At 41.1% G+C, this 18,240-nt stretch overlaps 2 protein-coding genes across 9 annotated transcripts in view; one reads left to right on the top strand and one right to left on the bottom strand.

Moving 5' to 3' along the window:
* Positions 1-1,072: 1,072 nt before the first annotated feature.
* SENP8 (SUMO peptidase family member, NEDD8 specific) lies at positions 1,073-15,489 on the bottom strand. Of its 2 annotated transcripts, none has more exons than XM_055319703.1 (2): positions 15,362-15,489; positions 1,073-2,870 (listed from the first exon to the last, which is right to left on the bottom strand). In XM_055319703.1, exon 2 carries the CDS (start codon positions 2,784-2,786, stop codon positions 2,148-2,150), a length of 639 nt encoding a protein of 212 aa, XP_055175678.1. In that variant the 5' UTR covers positions 2,787-2,870; positions 15,362-15,489; the 3' UTR covers positions 1,073-2,147. The 2 variants fall into 2 exon arrangements, with proteins under 2 accessions (XP_055175678.1, XP_055175679.1); XM_055319704.1 differs by having other exon boundaries at positions 1,073-2,822; positions 15,362-15,475.
* MYO9A (myosin IXA) overlaps positions 15,445-18,240 on the top strand; it is a 291,269-nt gene continuing 288,473 nt past the window's right edge. For 6 of the 7 annotated variants that reach the window (XM_055319702.1, XM_055319694.1, XM_055319697.1 and 3 more), the window contains exon 1: positions 15,729-16,110. The gene's annotated coding sequence lies outside the window, so the exon portion shown is untranslated. Of the gene's footprint in view, positions 15,522-15,728; positions 16,111-18,240 lie in introns of those variants that run through there. The other variant, XM_055319695.1, reaches the window with a different exon arrangement.

The raw sequence follows: 18,240 nt of genomic DNA on the forward strand, positions 1-18,240 counted from the left end.
TACTACAAGTAAACTCTTTTTCAAGTCTGTCATTTTTCTTTTAAAGATTTTGTTTATTCATGAGAGACATAAGAGGGGGGGGCAAGAGGCACAGGCAGAGAGAGAAGCTGGTTCCATGCAGGGAGCCCAATGTGGGACTCGATCTTGGGACTCCAGGATCACGCCCTGGGCCAAAGGCTCGGGCTCAACCACTGAGCCACCCAGGGGTCCCAAGCCTGTCATTTATAATGCTAACACAAATGGCATACTCACAAGTTTTATAGAAGACTAACCTGTGGCACAGTTCAACCATGTTATATATTTAGAAAAGGAGACCTTAGATTTTATTATTTATTTACAAGATTTTACTAGTTCTGTTCAAAAAATAATTTATTTCTGGTGTGACTTTTAGGGAGTTGGGAAAGATTGCTCTCATATGGATTGACCTGTAAGAGGGAGACAAGCTGACATTTAAACAGACATACTTTGTGTTATCAGGACTATTCCCAGAGAGCATTTGATTCATAATCTAGACTAGATACCTAAGTCAACAGTTACTGAAATGATATTGCTGTCTTATCTTTATCTACACTCATGGCCTCAGCAATCTATGTCACTCCTCTTGCTGTCCTCCCCTCCCTATTTCACCTCTATGTTTGAATGCCAGTTCCTAATCTTTGCTTTTTCCTGCTCCCGTTTTCATTAGGTCTCTTTTGTATCTAAAACATACGGACTTGAAATGGAAACTTTTTGTAGCTTTCTCAGACTTTCAGTTTTAACTCTAGTTCACTCCGCCTGCTATGTAACCTGTATTACTTACACTGTGTTTTCCCTCCCTGACGAAAAGGAACTGAGTTACTGCCTTTGCGGTTACTGAGTGGTGAGGTTATTTTGGGCCATGAGGGCTGGGGGCAAAGGTAGGCTGGGGAGGGAGGCGAAATAAATTTCGCAGCTGAAACTAATCTTTGGTTTTCAAGTCTCATATACATTGCAATCTAATTCTTGTTAGGAGTAGAATTAATGCGTGTACCCAGCATATCATCTGGTTGTTAATTATTTGAAACTCAGAAAAAAAATACAACAATGATTTAGGAGGGATAGCATTTCTTTTTATTCTTGGTTCCGTATTTAAAAAACAACATCGTCTGCATTTTGAATTAAGTGGAAGGGTTGAGAAAGGTCACTTTTTCTGCTTTATAATTGCAAAAACAAACCAACTTTTAGCTTGCAAGTTTTAGCTACAATAATAATCCTGACATCACCATGACATAACTGGAAACAATTTTGCCAGATTATGGATAGAAAGGAAGGAAAAACTATGACTATCAGAAAGCAGTAATATTTATTAGCAATACAGGTAACCTTGGAAAGTTATCAGCTACAAGTTTTAAAACCACAAAACTTTGGATACAAGGAAGGAGTGTGTGCGTGGCTAACAGAGGAGGTTAAGAAAAGCTGTTATCAAAGCAGAGCAGTAAGCCGACCCATTTACTGAGCAAATTAAAAGGTCCAACAGCCATTTATTTTAATGAAGTTACTCAAGATTCCCCTTTTCTTAAAGCAGTCCAGGAATCAGATGGGGGAAGATGGGCTAACATCATCTTTATCAAGGATCTGCAAAGATTACAAAGATAGCCAGGAAAGCATGGTGAATGGAAGAGATGTCGCAGAAATGAGTAACTGATTCTCCTAATATTTAGATCTTGAATTAGGTTAGATCTTGACCTGCTTCTAGCCAGTTGATCTCTTTTAAATATGTAGGCTGTAGGCTGTGCAGTAAGTTTTTGCTTCTTCTGTAATGTTCTTCTTGCATTCCTCTAGATTTCACATATACTTGATTTCTTTAAAGATCGCTGCTTTTCCTTTGGAATAAGGCAATGTGGATAAGGGAGACAAAAAGGGACTTAATTAAACGTTAAGATAGCGTGGTTTTAAGGTTTTGATGCATAACTTCAAGACATTTTCACAGAGCACACTCCTCTCACGTTAGGGTTAAAATGAAACTTTCCATTTGGATAATGCAGAGGATGACATTCTTCAGGGAAAAATAAGAACACTAAGCTTCCCTCTACTAGGCATCTTCTTTCAGGCACTGAGACTGCAGCCATCCAATAAATGGGGATGGGCAGAAAGAGAAGACTTCAAAAATCATAGATATACTTTGATAGCTAATTTTTGGCAAGTCTGGCAATGAGATCTTTCCATTCTCCTCTTTTCTTTGTGATGTATGTAGGAGTGAGTAGCTGCAATAGTGATTCTGGCTGTTGCCTAAAGAAGTTCTGACACAAGGCCTCAGTGTTACAAATCACATACATCCCACAGTCATAGCTGTTTTGTTGAGCAGGGGCTTTCTCTTCAACAAAGTTTAGTTTGTCTCCTTTTCTGCCTAAGAAAGCTTCCAGTTTCTCTGCTACCTGCTTTGCATGGACTGAGTTGCTTCTGCTATGGGAATCGTAATGAAAAAAGCTATTTTTGTCTTGGATATAAACCAACAAACTCCAATGGGTTCCCCCAGCTGCCTCGTTGGAATTATCATTGATGGCTAAAAATACAACTCTCTTGTTGGGGAGGTCCAGGGGTTCAAGGAACATGGCAATCTCTGTTTGGTTGCTAGTGCACTTGATGAACTGGGTAACTTCGGGGCTGATGAAGCAGACGTGGTCAGAGCAGTCATGAAACTGACTATTGGCAAAGTATTCAAAGGCAAATCCAATAATATGGTCATTGAGCCAGCTTGGAGGATCCAACAGTGAGACATCTGATTGCCGCAGTAGACTGTCCATGTAACTTAAGACTACAGGGTCCATCTTGTACCGACCAGGGCTGATCAGAAATTCCAGAAGCTGAAGGAAAGGCAGAAGATAATATTTACTGTTGAATATGATACCTGGCTGTAAAATGGGAGTAATAAATAGGAGTTACTTTTACAGAGTTTTGGTAAAGATTAAATATAATTGTAAAGTGTTCACCAACAATGCCTGGCTAAGAGTAAACATTCAAGAGACCCTAACTAATGTGCTGTATGTTAGTAATTAGTTAGAATGAAAACTTTGGAAAATTTTCATGCTAAAACAGTAAGCATGAATTTTTAATTTCTTCTTTAAATACAGAGTTTGGTTAAAATTGTAACAAAAATTTACCAAACTTCTTAGCATTAACCATATTATCTGGCCATTTAATGAATATGCATGATAACAGTGGCAAATTATTTTACAGTAAAGTGAATTTTCAAAGATTGTAAAGAAAAATGTTGCTCATTAACAAAGGAAATAGTTCCCATTTCAACATTAATTTTCAAGAGATAAGATAAAAATATTGCTTCCTCATTCCACAATAGAAAGTGACAGTGATTAGAGTTGTAGTTAAAAAGAACCACAATTTTGAGAACAGAAAATTGTGAGAGTAACACAAATGAAAATCATGCCCTGTTCTGCCCAGCTGTGAGCATGAGTGATGTAATATGTCCTAGTCCATTTCCCATTTTTAACCTCAAGTGCTAAGATAAAAACTATGGAATGTTTATAATAAAAGTTAGCAAATCTTTTGTAAATTGAAAGGTAGTTAGGCACAGGAATCAAGAGACCTGGATGTAGCCCCAGTTCTATCAAAGAATTTAAATGATTTTGTCCTTGCTTTTGTTTTCTGTAAGAAGAGTATGTGTCTGTTTTGCATGCCTCAGTGAGTTGTAGGAAAGGCCAATTAGTTTTACTTGAAGGTATTAAAACAAAATAAGATGTAGTACTATTAGTATTTATATTATTAATTGATATTAGTAATATGATCAGAAAATTTAGATAGTACTCCGTACCAATGAAAGCAAATGAGGTTTGGAAACGAATATCTATTCATATTATCTTGTCCAAACAAAAGCATGATTAATTTAGAGAACAAGATAAATTATATAGTAAGATTAATACACTCATGACCACCCAAGGTAAGGTGCTTATAACAAAGAAAAGAAGTCTGGTAAATGTGAAAGGTAACATATTTGAGCCTTAGAGAGTTAACAGCTATTCATTACCTGACAGCATTACAACATCACTAAAAATCACAAAGCAATAAACAGTCACATGCAGGTAGAGAGTAGAAAACAAAGCATATTGTAAGAATAATACCATTTCTATGAAAGACTGGGCTAGAATAATCAATTTAGTCAATTCTGGCCATTAGACCAAGTAAACTACCACTTGATTACACTAGTAAAATAATAAAATTTTGTGGCACAACCATTTTCCTATACTCAAAACCCTGCAAAACTTACACAAAAAATAAATATACCCCTCAAGAAAAAAAGCCTAAAGTAAATGAGGTAACTAAGAAGCACCAAAGATGGTTTTATGTGCATACAGTATATTGTAAATCTGAACTACTTCAGAAACAATGTAAGACTGTTGATGAGAAAAAAATATACATATTAACGTAGATCTATAAAAAAGATGGCATGAGTTAAGATTTTCTTAAGAAGAGAGAATAACTTCAGCAGAGACATAAACAAGGGCCAGGAACAAAGTTAACGAGGCATAGAGCACATTTGCTATGGGTGGGCCACAAATTTGGCTGTAAGCTTTTTGGCAGCTAACCAGAGAGCGTTAAGTTAAACATTCACAATGTCCATAAGGTAAAAACAAAGTGACTGCTCAGGAAAGGTAAAAGCATTCTTTGTATTAAGGTTAGACAGTTTTCTTTAAAGAAATTTTCGTAAAAGACACAGTATATCATAATGAATAATGTCCCACATATTTTTATAATAGATAAAGCAGTTTCAGAGGATTGTTTTTAATAATGATCCCTCACATCTAGCCTGATGGTAAATGAGTAAACAGCAATCTAGTAAAAGCCAAGTCTATGGAGGCTACTCAGCTTGCTGATCTCACTTAAGAGTAAATGAATATGAAAAGGGAAGTGCTTGTGCATCAGGCGAGTCTCCCTCAATCTCTCCCCCATGTTTTTAATGAATACTACATAATGGCGAGTGCTAGATTGTACTTCCTGGCAAATACTTGGGAGACCTACTCTCTATGCTGTCAGCTGAAATCAGACCCACATCTTAACAGCCACCCCAACTACAGACAGGAGGTCCCTATCTTGGAGGGAGTGACCGAAGTAGCCAATATTTCCTTCAGAAAAGTTTTAGTGCTTTGTTTGATTTTCAAAATACCCAAAACACAGACAATGGGTCGATCAAGGATCTAGCTCTATTCCATGGATGGAATGATTGCATGATTGCAATGGTTTAACTCCACCAATTCTAAAGCAAATGAAACTAAACTAGCCTTTGGCCAAACCACCGTTAGCCAAGAAAAACCCTAAACTTCACATCTGAAGACTTGAGTATTATTTATTTTATTATTTTTTTAAACTTTTTAAAAAATTTTTATTTATTTATGATAGTCACACACACACACAGAGAGAGAGAGAGAGAGAGAGAGAGAGAGGCAGAGACACAGGCAGAGGGAGAAGCAGGCTCCATGCACCGGGAGCCCGACGTGGGATTCGATCCTGGGTCTCCAGGATCGCGCCCTGGGCCAAAGGCAGGCGCCAAACTGCTGCGCCACCCAGGGATCCCTATTTTATTATTTTTTAAAAGCTTTTATTTATTTATTCATGAGAGACACAGGGAGAGGCAGATACACAGGCAGAGGGAGAAGCAGGCTCCATGCAGGGAGCCCAATGTGAGACTCGATACCAGGACCCCAGGATCACGACCTGAGCCAAAGGCAGATGCTCAGCTACTAAGCTACCCAGGCATCCTTGAAGATTTGAATTCTAGACTCAGTTCTGTTACTCACTGGCCATGTAATCATAGATAAGCCACTTAATTTCTTTAGGCCTCAGTATTCTCTTCTGTAAAGTGAGAATATTAATACATCACCTTTATCATAGAGTATTTGTCAATATAAAATGAAGAAACATCGTTAACTAAAATTTTAAAAGATATAAAGTAGTATTTCCTGGGGCACTTGGGTGGCTCAGGCTGTTGGGCATCTGCCTTTGACTTGGGTCATAGATCATAGGGTCCTGGGATGGAGCCCCGTGTCTGGCTCCCTGCTCAGTGGGGAGCCTGTTTTTCCCTCTCACTGCCACTGCTCCCCCTGCTTGTGTGCTGTCAAATAAATAAATAAAATCTTTTAAAAAAAAAAAAGGGTGAGAGAGAGGAAGGGAAATGCCTTTAGAAGGGAGGTCCAGTCTGGCTAGAATAAAGAATAAGGGTACAGGTGAGGGTTAGAAGATGATTATTAGAAGCTAAATGGTAACAGACTGAAGTCCAGGTGAAAGAGTTTGGAATTTATACTGAGGCAAAGGAAAGGTGTTATGGCAAGGCTGGTGCTTTAGGAAGTTTACTAATTCAACCAGGGTGTATAGGATTAATTGGTAGGGAGAGAAATTTGAAGAAGAGATCAAGTAGATTTTTATTGAAAGTAAAGGTATAGGAAGAAATGACCTAAATGAGGGGAAATGGTAGTAGAAATGGGGAGGCAAGGAGGAAAAGGTACTTTAGACTGAGATTCAGTAGGTAAGTGATCAGAGAACAGCAGATAGAGAAGAATTAGGAAATGGTCTGTGGGTTTTAGTTGGGGTGACTCAGGGATGAAGATCCCATTATCAATGGGGTAGAGAAAACGGAGACAGAAAGGGACCTATCAAAAGAACCAAGAACCATCTAGAACCATCCTAGGGATATTTCCTTTCTATATAGTAAGCACTGTGTTTGGCATAGCTAAGGTACAGATGTTTGTCAGATGACTGAAACAAAAAGGAGTCAGAACATACAGATTAGGGAAAACAAGATAAATAAGGCCTCTTAAGATGTTTGTGTTGTCTGTAACATTCCCAGTTCTGCTTTGGTTTTGTGTTTTGTCTGTTCTCCTCTATTAATAATAAATTCCTTCAGACATAAGACCTATGTACTTGGTCTTGGTGGATGGTAAGGAAGATTGGAACCTAGGGAGACAATAAGCTCCTCACAGTCTTGTTTGTAAAGTCCTACAAATTATATAGTTCTAGGTTTTGGGGTTAGGAGGCTTTGAAAAGTCCAGGCTCTGATTTTGCCACTTACTATCTATGTGACTCTGGCCAAGCTATTTATTCTTTTGCTAGGCCTCATTTTCCTCATTTATAAAATGAGGTAATAAAAACACCTGCCTTACAGGGTTGTTACACAAAATAAAAACATGAGTGAAAACAACACATCATCTGACATACAACAGGTTCTCAAAAGGAGTTTCTTCCCTACTCCCTATTATTTGGGGTGGTATAATGAGACTTAAAAATTTCTTGAAAATAAAGCATGTTATCTTTTTTATAAAGCCACAAAATCATAAAGGACAGATCTAGCAAGTGCATGACTCTGTGCTCTACCTTTGGCATAAGAATGAATGCTAACTCCAGAGAAAATTGTTCTCTCAACCTCAGAGTGTAGCAATGATGTTAATGTGTTGTCAGTATACACAAGCCCTGCAATTACAGTTTATGTATCTTCCAACTTCTGTAGCTAAATGAAGCTAATACTGAAATCACAGTATAGAACACTTCCTAAACAAAGGCTTAATTTTAACAAAAGGAGACTACTTTTTCATATTAATATTAAAATCCTTAAAATGTACATTACTTGAGGATTTGTTATAAAAAATAAGGTAATTCCATAGAAGGTAATAAAAACTACCTTAAAGAGAAAATTTACAATTCAGTAGGAGCCAACCTGATTACCTGCTGATATAAGTAAGGGAAGAAGCTGCTGGTTCATTAGGAAAAAAACAGTAGGTTGGATGTTAGTTCCAGTGAACTATGTTCTAAAGGAGTGCTAATAGTACTTTTGGTGATTATGGAAAGTTCCTTACTGGCAAAGTCCAATACAGTAGTTATCTGCCACATGTAGCTACTGAGCACTTGAAATGTGGCTAGTGTGATGGTAGAACTGAATATTTAATTTTAATTAATTTAAACTTAAATTTAAATATCTACATGTGGCTGTTCGCTATTTTGGACAGCACAGTTCCACAGATTTCAGAAGTATTTCTTTTTTTTTAAAATATTTATTTATTTATTTATTTATTTATTTATGAATGATAGACAGAGAGAGAGAGAGAGGCAGAGACACAGGAGGAGGGAGAAGCAGGCTCCATGCCGGGAGCCCGACGTGGGACTCGATCCCAGGACTCCAGGATTGCACCCTGGGCCAAAGGCAGGCGCTAAACCTCTGAGCCACCCAGGGATCCCCTCAGAAGTATTTCTTGAAAGAAAAAAATACGATTATATGGTTAAGTTAGGGAAATGCTGCATACTAAAACTCCTTATTAGAGTCATAAGGCATACAAGCATGTTAGAGGCTAGACGTTCTGCAATAACGAAGTGTAATTTTTCTTGTTCTGATTTTTTCCCAAACTCATTTGACCATGAGACACTTTTTTTTTTGTTAAACAGAGTATCTATTGACACCTTATCATCTATGCAGAGAAATTTGAGATATGCTTGCTGAATTATTTAATAAATGGTACTGAGACAGACTGTTAAACATTTGATAAAAGAAGTTAGAGCTCTAACTCATATATGTATTTTTAAGATTTTATTTATTTATTCATGAGAGACACAGAAACAGAGGCAGAGACACAGGCAGAGAGAGAAGCAGGCTCCATGCAGGGAGCCTCACTCAGGACTTGATCCCGGGTCTCCAGGCTCATGCCCGGACTGAAGGCTGGGCTAAACCGCTGAGCCACCCAGGCTGCCCCTAACTCATATCTTATATCAAATTATACTTTAGGTGGAACAAAATTTAAATTTAGAAAGAAAACAAAAATATTAGAAGAAAGTGGGGCTTAATACACTTATGTGACTGGCCAATAAACACATGAAAAGTTACTCAACACTTTACTAGTAATCAAAGGAAATCAAGTTAAATCAAGATTTCATTTTTTACCTATCGAATCAGCAAAGATGAGGAAAATTGATAATAACTAGCATTGCTGTGAGACCATGGGAAAATACACATTCTCATTGTTTAGAGCAGTATAAACAAATGCAAGCTTTTTGAAGGGTAATTTACCATTACATTCCAATTCTTAAGAAATGTCTACATGTAGGTATTACACTTTCAGAAATTTATCTTCAGGGAAACATTAAGGATGTATACAAAAATTTAACAAGAATATTCATCACTGGAATGTTTATAACTGAAAAAAAAAAAAAAGAAACAATCTGAAAGTTCAAAAGAGGACTGGTAAATTTAAATAACAAGTTTCCAAACAATGAGATATTGTCAGCCATTAAACAGTAAGTTGTAGATACAAATTTACTGACATAGACGTTCATGATATGCTACGAAAAGGAAGTTTATATAAAAATTTGTACCAGAAAAATATACATAAAAATAATCAAGAATGATAACCATTCAGTTTAAATATTGTTTTAAAAGATAATTAATACTTAATTTTTTTCCTTCTACCTTTTAACACTGTTTTATTTTTTCACTCTCTTTTTATAATGAGCACATAACCAGTAAATACAGCTATTTCCATTCAGGAAAAAAAAAAAAAGATGTGCACCTCCCACTCTTACACTGACCTAAAAATGCCTGTTTCTTCAACTCAGTGGTCTTACTTCTGTCCTTTGGGAAAAAAAACCAGAGAAAGTCTAATCTTTCTCCTATAAACTTTCAAACACAAAGATGTAAAATTAATCTGTTTACTAAAATTAGATTATGTCCAACTTCTAATGTATGATTCCATTTGTGATTTCACAAAAAGAATCAAATCCAAGACCAAATGTGCTTTTCATGGCAGCATAAGCAGAAATATTTTCAGGAAGGAAGTTCAAACTTTTTTTTTGGTTTCAATTTTCCCCTATTAAACGTTTCCTTTTAATGCTAGCCTAAACCATCTAAAGATTTGTATAAAGTGGAATGTAAAAATTACCATCAAGATTTATATATCCCTCTTGAGGGCAGAGATTATCAGATTTTAATCATCCCTGTTTTCTTTAGTGCTTGACAAACTGGAGAAACTTTAACAAATGTTTTTCCTGAACAAGATACAGAAGTAAAATACATTTTGAAACACAAAATTGTTATAAACATAGGAAGATTTCTCAATTTTATAAATTATTTATAAATTTGAATAATATTCCTCTGACATCAATATTTTACAAGTAGAGGAATTCAGCTCTCAAAGTAGAAAAAGTGCTTGGTATGATGATGACGCTTGTTAACTCCACTGCCACAAATTCCATTTGGTCCTGTCGTGGGTCAGGGAGCTAAATCAGGTGACTTTTTGGGATTTCTTCTAGAACCAAAATTCTCTATTTACTGCTATTACTATCAATGGCTAAGGTGTCATTGACCATGAATATAATTTTATTCTCAATCTACCATTTTTAACTCAAAGGTTCCATTTGTAATTATACCAATTTTTTTTCCCTACTATAAACCTGATATAAACACCAGTCTTTCCTTAAGCTGTGTTTTGCTCAGAATTTTCTGAGAAATGACTTTATACAACTGCAAAATTTGAAATGCCTGGGGTTGTAAAGAAAGTGTGTGTGTGGAGGCCAATGGGTTTAAGGAGAGGTCTGAGTAAGATAATAATTATAAAGGAATGGACAGATTTTTATTTTATCATATGTATTAACAAATTAAAGCTAATCAAGTGTGATCAAAATAAAGTTATAATCTGCCTGATTTCATAAAATAACCACTGTGTTCAGTAGTTATATGCAAACACAGTTTGAAAGAGCATGAAAAACTTATTATCTTTTAATCTTATTTGTCCTATACATTTCAAAGCCTGGTAAATCACTTTTTCATAAGAGGTAAGTTGTTATTATAAACTCCTAATTAATGGGTTTCAAAAACATGCTTGGCACATAGTAGGGGCTCAATATATATTTAATGAATGAATAAAAGAAATAATGCATTTATGTTTTACTGTATTGTGTTCTTAGGAAAACAGGATCTGAAGCGACCCAATTATACATATAAAATGTTCTCTTAGCAAATTGTCTTTAAATGTCAATTAACACAAATATTTGTGAGTTATCTGACCAAATTTGAATTATATATTATTAAGTAGGGCTAAACATTTCCAGCAAGTATTTATTTTAGCTGCTAACGTAAAGTGCCAAGTTGCTACAACAAATACTAGTGAGAAAATCAGAGCCAACCAAGGCCAGAAATCCCCAAGCTATTGTTTTGAAGGAACTGAATCTACCACACTACTCTGAGTATTTTTATTCATTGGCCATAAGGGAAGAGGCCTCCAGTTTTTTTTTTTTTTTTTTTTTTTTTTTGCCTCGAGTTTTTAAACCTATAATTTAGATGCTCAAAAATAATAATTGTGTTTGGGACAATATTTTCCAGTATGAGGATGGTGTTCTAGTGCTTTTATAACACATGAAGGTGGGGAAGGGCTAGCCATTTAATCAGAAGCCAAAGAAAGGAAATTTCAGAAATATTTTTTAAGTACTAAAGATTCTTAAAAAGCTTCATAAATGACAAGTATTCTCGCTGCAGATAGACCCATCTCTCCATTCCCTTAAAAAGGAGACAGATGAAACTCAACCTCTATATATAAATTTTATTCTCAGTCTGTACTGAACCATATCACTACCCAAATGGCCTCCTAAAAATGGACAAAATCAATATAGTCTAGTCATGCTGAAGAAGGTAGTCTCTCAGATAAATTGATTCTGAAAGTTTACATTACTTATTTGGGTAATACTTGCACCCCATAGTTTTTTGAATATGTTTAAAAATGCACACAAGTTGGGGACTTGCTGCAATCTGGACAGTAACTTTTGCATAGTCTGGTACTGATCAGTTTCTAAAGAGATGGGTTATCTGGGCTTTTAGGACTTCCTTTTTGTTTGCTAATGCATTTTACTCTTCCAAGAGGTTTAAGGGATTGACAAGGAGAGAGCAATCTTGATCTTAAGAAGTTGAAATATAGGACTTACAGGTGTAGATGGAATTTAACCAAGGAAGGCCTTAGCAGCACCTGGGAACCTATATATGTGGTAAAGCCATTGCCTATGAGAAGTACTAACTTTATCACTTATAATATAAAAGAATGGGTTAGCCTCTAGACCATGTAAACTGCTAACTGACTGCCATACTGGTGTGCACATCTCTGTTGAAAGGTGTGTGATTTAGTCCGATCTTTGTTTTTTCAGACCACTCAGTCATACTGAGGAAAAAGTAACTTAGCAGATGCTTTAGAGATCACTTTATAGTAAAATTTAGTTTAAAAAATTTTAATTATTTATTGGTCCAGATTCTTCATTCCTACCTTCTCTTTGACAATCTCATCTACACATTACTGGTGGACTAATTTTTCAAACAGAACTCTAGTTACATTATGCTACTCCCAAAATTTTATCATCTCTCCATTATCTACCAAATTAAGTACAAATCACATCCCGGCATCCAATGATTTCCGCAAAAAGAGTCCCAATGTATCTTTTCCAATGTATTTTCTAGTACTGCTCCTACATATATAATCACACGCTCAGTACTCCTGCAGGCCCAAATTATTAGGTGACAGTACTGACTGCTACCCTTATGGTACAAGAGGAGAATCAAATAGCCAGTTCCCTACTCCCACGGAGGCTGGGAAGTGAACACTCTTCCAGGACCTTCTGAAACACACATCTGATCTGTCATGCTCTTTGCTCAAAACCATAGTCAGCTTTTTATAAATCTAGGGTCCACGGGCCAGGATGTGGCTAGAATTAAAAGTGCCACAAACTTGGACTGTGAAAAACTGCATCTTGATTTTTAATACTCTCTAGCTGAAATTCAGCATTTCTTCAGTAAGTATAGGCAATAATCCACAGTACTATTAGCAGTCCCTATGTTTTTGTCACCAATAGAAATATGACATTTTCATGTCACTACTGAAGTTGTACAGGTATCTCAAAATATAATTCACACTCATCAGTATTTTGAAATCACATAATTAGACCTACTGCCAGATGTAATTTAATACATAAAGCACACATAACTACATCAAACACTTGTTTTAATATTTTTAAAACTTTAAATAAATTGATTTTGTTTCTATGTATTTTATTTTACGCATTTAAAAACATTCTGAGATAGGGTCCACTGTCCAGGCTGCCAAAGAAGTTTATGGTGGGGGAAAAAAAAAGGTTATTTTATTTTCATCTTTTTTTTTTTAAGACCTATTAATTGCTTATAGTAGATAATCTAAACACTTTAGCATGGAATTCAAAGCTCCTCATAATCTGTTCACACCCACTTTATCATCTTTATCTCTGCCCCACCCCTACTCTCCATATTAAGCCCTAGTCATACCACACAACAGTAACTCTCTCTTATCTGGAGGCAGATAGACAGGTTTCTGGATTAGCCCTAGTTAATAGACAGTAGCCATGCACTGGCTTTGGCTTTGCCTTATAGAGACCTCTCTGCCTGCCAAGTGAATTGTTCTTTTAAAAGGTCTGTTTTCCCTAATAGTATGAGGTCTTAACAGGGCTATATCTTAACTGTTTTTATATCTCATTCCTAACTTAAATGATTTCTGAGTAACAAAGACAGATTCTCAATTGGCAAGGCACTGTATACTAGGGGGAGTAAAATTAAGTCTTTGAATCTCAAATTGACTTGGCTCTTTTGGGGACAGAAATAAAGTTGCCCTTGATTGAGCACTAAAGGTCGGATCTCTAGCTGTGGATGCTAGGGAAAGGGAAGGAGAGCCCTGAGGTGGACATCATTAAGATTGAGGGATGGCACCTGCTGAAGGCAAAGGCAGAAATGACGCCTTTCCCATTTCCCAGAGCAGTTATCCAACACTTCCACCACTCTGCTCAAGCTTCTCATTCCATCCCCAACTCTCTCATCGAATGACTCTCATCTTAATGTTAGAGACAAGGTCACCAACTTCCCTTCCTCCCTCCCTGCCTTCTTTTCATCCTTCCTTCCCTCCCTCCCATCCTTTCCTCTAGATGTTCTCAAACCACAGCGCATCTCAGGAGCTTTAAAAAAATACTGATGCCTAGGCTCTAACCCCTGAATTTGTTTAATTGGAGCAGCAGCACTGGTTTTATTTTTTAAGAAACCCCAAACCAACTTCTCAGGTTATCCTAACAGGCACACAAGGCGGAGTTCCACGAGTGCGCTTGATGCTATAAATTAGTCTCCTTCGTCCACGAATTGTCCATCGGGTTCCATCGTACACTTTTACGCCTAAGTCTCCCTATCTTTATTTATTTTTAAATATTTTATTTATTTATTAATGAGACACACACACACAGAGTGGGAGAGAGAGAGAGAGGCAGAGACCCAGGCAGAGGGAGAAGCAGGCTCCATGCAGGGAGCCCGACGCGGGATTCCATCCCAAGTCTCCAGGGTCACGCCCTGGGCTGAAGGCAGCACTAAACAGCTGAGCCACCCAGGGATCCCCAGGCTCCCCATCTTTATTTTATTTATTTTTTTTAAAATTTTTATTTATTTTATGATAGTCACACAGAGAGATAGAGATAGAGATAGAGAGAGAGAGAGGCAGAGACACAGGCAGAGGGAGAAGCAGGCTCCATGCACCGGGAGCCCGACGTGGGATTCGATCCCGGGTCTCCAGGATCGCGCCCTGGGCCAAAGGCAGGCGCCAAACCGCTGCGCCACCCAGGGATCCCCAGGCTCCCCATCTTTAAAGAGAACATTCTCTCGGCCCACATCCTCGCCCCTCCTCACTCATCCTCAAAATGATGCTTCTCTAAAGGGTAATCTACGCCTATGGCCTTGACCAACTATATCCTACTCTACCTTCTCACTCCTACGGCCAATACTGCCACATGCTTCTGCACTCGTCATTCTCTCTGCTTCCATCTCCTCTCCTCTTTCTCGACCGGCTGCTGCTCACCACTACCTCGCCTTTTAACCCGTTAGGACTGACTCAACGGTCACCTGGGGAGGGTTTCTCCGGGTCCTTCCACCCAATCAGGAGCCCCTCTTGGATGTTCAGAGGGTCCTACGCTTATTATTATTATTATTTTTTTGGTTATATTTTTACTTTATTACTACTGCGGACTCTCCCAACGTCTCCCACGCTAACACAGCACTTCAGGGAGCTGAAACTGTTTGATTTGCTCCTGACTTCCAGGAGCCTAAAGCACCAGCGGGCACTCGGAGAAGCCCGAGGAATGAATGGAAAAGCGAGACTAGGAAACGGAGGTCGGGGGCGGGGAAACGCGAGGGGGAGAGGGCGTGTGCGAAGGGGCGGGGGCTAAAGGGGCGGGGTGGAGAGCCCAGCGCCACCACTGGGGAAGGGGACTCGGAGGCGCTAAGTCCCCGGGGGGGGGCCGGGGGGGGGCCGGAAAGCGGCTCCCTGCTGGGACAGACCGCCGACCCGACCGAAGAGGGGAGGCGGCTTCTTACCTGCCTCGGGCCTCACCACCCCAACCAGCCTCCAGGCACCTCGGTGCTGGCCGGAAAGCGAGAGCTACAGTCGCAAACCCAGAGTTTTCTACTCAGACCTTGCGACATTCCTCTCCAGTGGAGGGAGAATGTGAGGCACGGTTCCGAGCTCTGCCGTAAGGTGAGGAAGAGACGTGTGGGCGGGGCCGCCCGGGGCGGACGGACGGGGCGTGGCCGCGCAGGCGCCTGCGGTCCCCTCTGGCGGCGTCACGTGCGGGGGCCGGGCCGGCAGGCGGCCGGCTCGGGCGGGCGGGAGGGGGCGTGGGAGGTGAGTGCGCGCGCGCCTGCTCGTCTGCAGCCGAGTCGCGCGGGGCGGGGCCGCGTGCGCGGGGTCGGGGGCGCGCGGGCCCGAGCGGACCCGGGACGCGGCGGCGGTTGGCGGTGGCAGCCGAGCGCCGCAAGGACTGAGAGAGGCGGCGGCGGCTGAGGCGGCTGAGGCGGCTGAGGCGGCGGCCCGACGCGTGCTCTCCGGGCGGGGTGCGGCGGGGGATGCGCCTGCCCGGGCCGGGCGGAGTCTCTCTGACAGGGCGGGGGATGCGCGGCGGCTGCCGTCCCGGCCCCTGAGGCTGCTGGGCCCACCCTCCGGAACCCGGCGACCCTCGGCGGCTCGAGCCTCCGCCGTCGCGGGCGGCCTGACCTCGCGGCCGCGGGCGGGGGCGGCTCCTGGCGAAGAGGAGGGGGCCGTGGCGGCCACCGCGGCGGAGCCCGAGGTAAGACCCGCCCCGGCCGCCCCGCGGCCCTGCCCGGCCCGGCCCAGCCCACGTCTCGGTGTCGCTCCTGGGCTCCTGCGGGGCCGCCCCGCCCCGCCCCAGCGGAGACGCCCCGCGAGCGGGTCCCGGGGAGACCCCACCCCTCGTGTCTGGGATTGGCCAGACCCCGTGCCGGCCCGCGGGCCCCCCTGCCTGCCCCGGCGCAGCCCCTCGGACGCCCCTCGGAGCCGCTCGGGGCTCCGCTGGGGCCTCCCGTCGGCCGACCCCGAGCGCCCCCCGGCTGCGGACCTCTCCCCTCGGGGTCGCCCCGCGTGCGCCCTGCCCACCGCCGCGGCCTTCGGACGGCGCGCGCGGGGCTGCCCTCGGCCCCGCCGCCGCCGCCGCCGCCGCCGCTCCCCCGGCCCTTCCCTGGGGCGGACCCTCTTGTCTTTCTCTTCTCTTTGGTCGCAAGGGTTTGCCGTTACATCCTGAAGGGGACGTTTGCTTGATCTGGTGCCTTCTTCCCCAGTGGGGCTCCCGGGGACCCACCGACACGCGCGGGGCTGGTGGATCCAGTGTGGCGGCTGAGGAGGGAGGGGAGCCCGGGGCGGAGGCTGTGCGCGCCGCGCCGATGGAAGGTCACCCAGCCTGCTTCTCACCCCGTCCCTTCTGCAGGACGTGTGACATGCAGGGACCTCTCCAGGCCTTGGGCCCCATCACCCTGAGGGAGGTGACCGTGTCCCCACGTAACATCGTTTACTTCGCCTCCCTGTAGATTTCTACACATTTTGGATTTATTTATTTATTTATTTAATTTATCCATCCATCTATCTTTTTGAATGATACCAGGGAATTTTGTTGTTGTTGTTGTTTTTTTAACGTGTTGGTTTTGAATTTGCCGGAAAAATAAGTTTCGCTTTCCTAAATCTTTAAAGGTTTTTAATGTTAGCTTAGTAATAAGTTGCTGCTGCTGCTGTCGCTGTCTTGCTTTTTCTAAGGAGCAGGTCCAGTTATCCGGCGGTGTTTTGCCGGGTCTCGCTACCAACAGGCGTCTGTCTCAGCAGCAGTGGACTAGTAGGATTTCTGTTTGTGGGAAGTTGAACTCCTGAGTTGCCAAGAGGGAAATGTTGTGCTGCACTAAATGATCAAGTACCTGGTTTTCACGTTGGTGTAGGGATGAAGTGTATATATATATATACACACACGATATTTTTGTAGTGAGCACTTGTAAAATTTTTATTTTGTATGTGCGAAGCTGAGGAGGGAGAACATCATACTGAGATTATAGGTGATCACTAGACGCAGTACGAAAGTTGAGAGGGTTAAAAGGGTATGCAGTAAAAAGTTGGTGTTTCCCCCATATCCTCCAACCACCCATTTTTCACTCTTGATGAGCAACCTCTATTTCCATCTTTATGTGGGGAATATCCTTCCTGTGATATCTCTTAGCATTTACGAACCTCTACATTCTTAAATATGTTTATATCCTTAAAGTGCACCACTAATACTTGTAAACTGTGCACTCTGCACCCCCCCCCCCCAACTTAATAATAGATCCTAGAGATCATACAACAACAGTACATATGGAAATGCTTCGTTTATGGACTGGGTAGTATTCTCTTTTTATGATCTTGAGATTATTCTTTGCTTTCACAAACAATGCTATATGCTTTTCTTTGAAATATATTAGCTCTTTTTTTTTAGATTTTTATTTTTAATTTTTTTAAAGATTTTTATTTATTAATGAGAGACAGAGAGAGAGAGAGAGAGAGAGAGGCAGAGACACAGGCTGAGGGAGAGGCAGGCTTCATGCAGGGAGCCCGATGTGGGACTCCATCCAAGGACCCCGGGATCACGCCCTGGGCTGAAGGCAGACACTCGACCGCTGAGCCACCCAGGTGTCCCTGTATTAGCTGTTATAGTATGTCTTAAGTAATTATCAGGATTTTAAATTTCCTGACTCTTTTGTACGGACCTTACAAAAAAGGATATAACTAAAGTACTCAGTGAACCTCTGAGTTTCCATGGAGTGACTAGCTTTGATGGTGATTATAATATTAAATAAGTTATTGAAAGATATAAAGTAGGAACTGAAATGATCAGATTTGCATTTTTTAAAAGGTCAATGTGGCTGTATCGAGGACAGCGGAT

This window comes from Nyctereutes procyonoides, unplaced genomic scaffold (genome assembly GCF_905146905.1).
Source record: "Nyctereutes procyonoides isolate TBG_1078 unplaced genomic scaffold, NYPRO_anot_genome, whole genome shotgun sequence".
In the NCBI taxonomy this organism is placed as follows: Eukaryota; Metazoa; Chordata; class Mammalia; order Carnivora; family Canidae; genus Nyctereutes; species Nyctereutes procyonoides.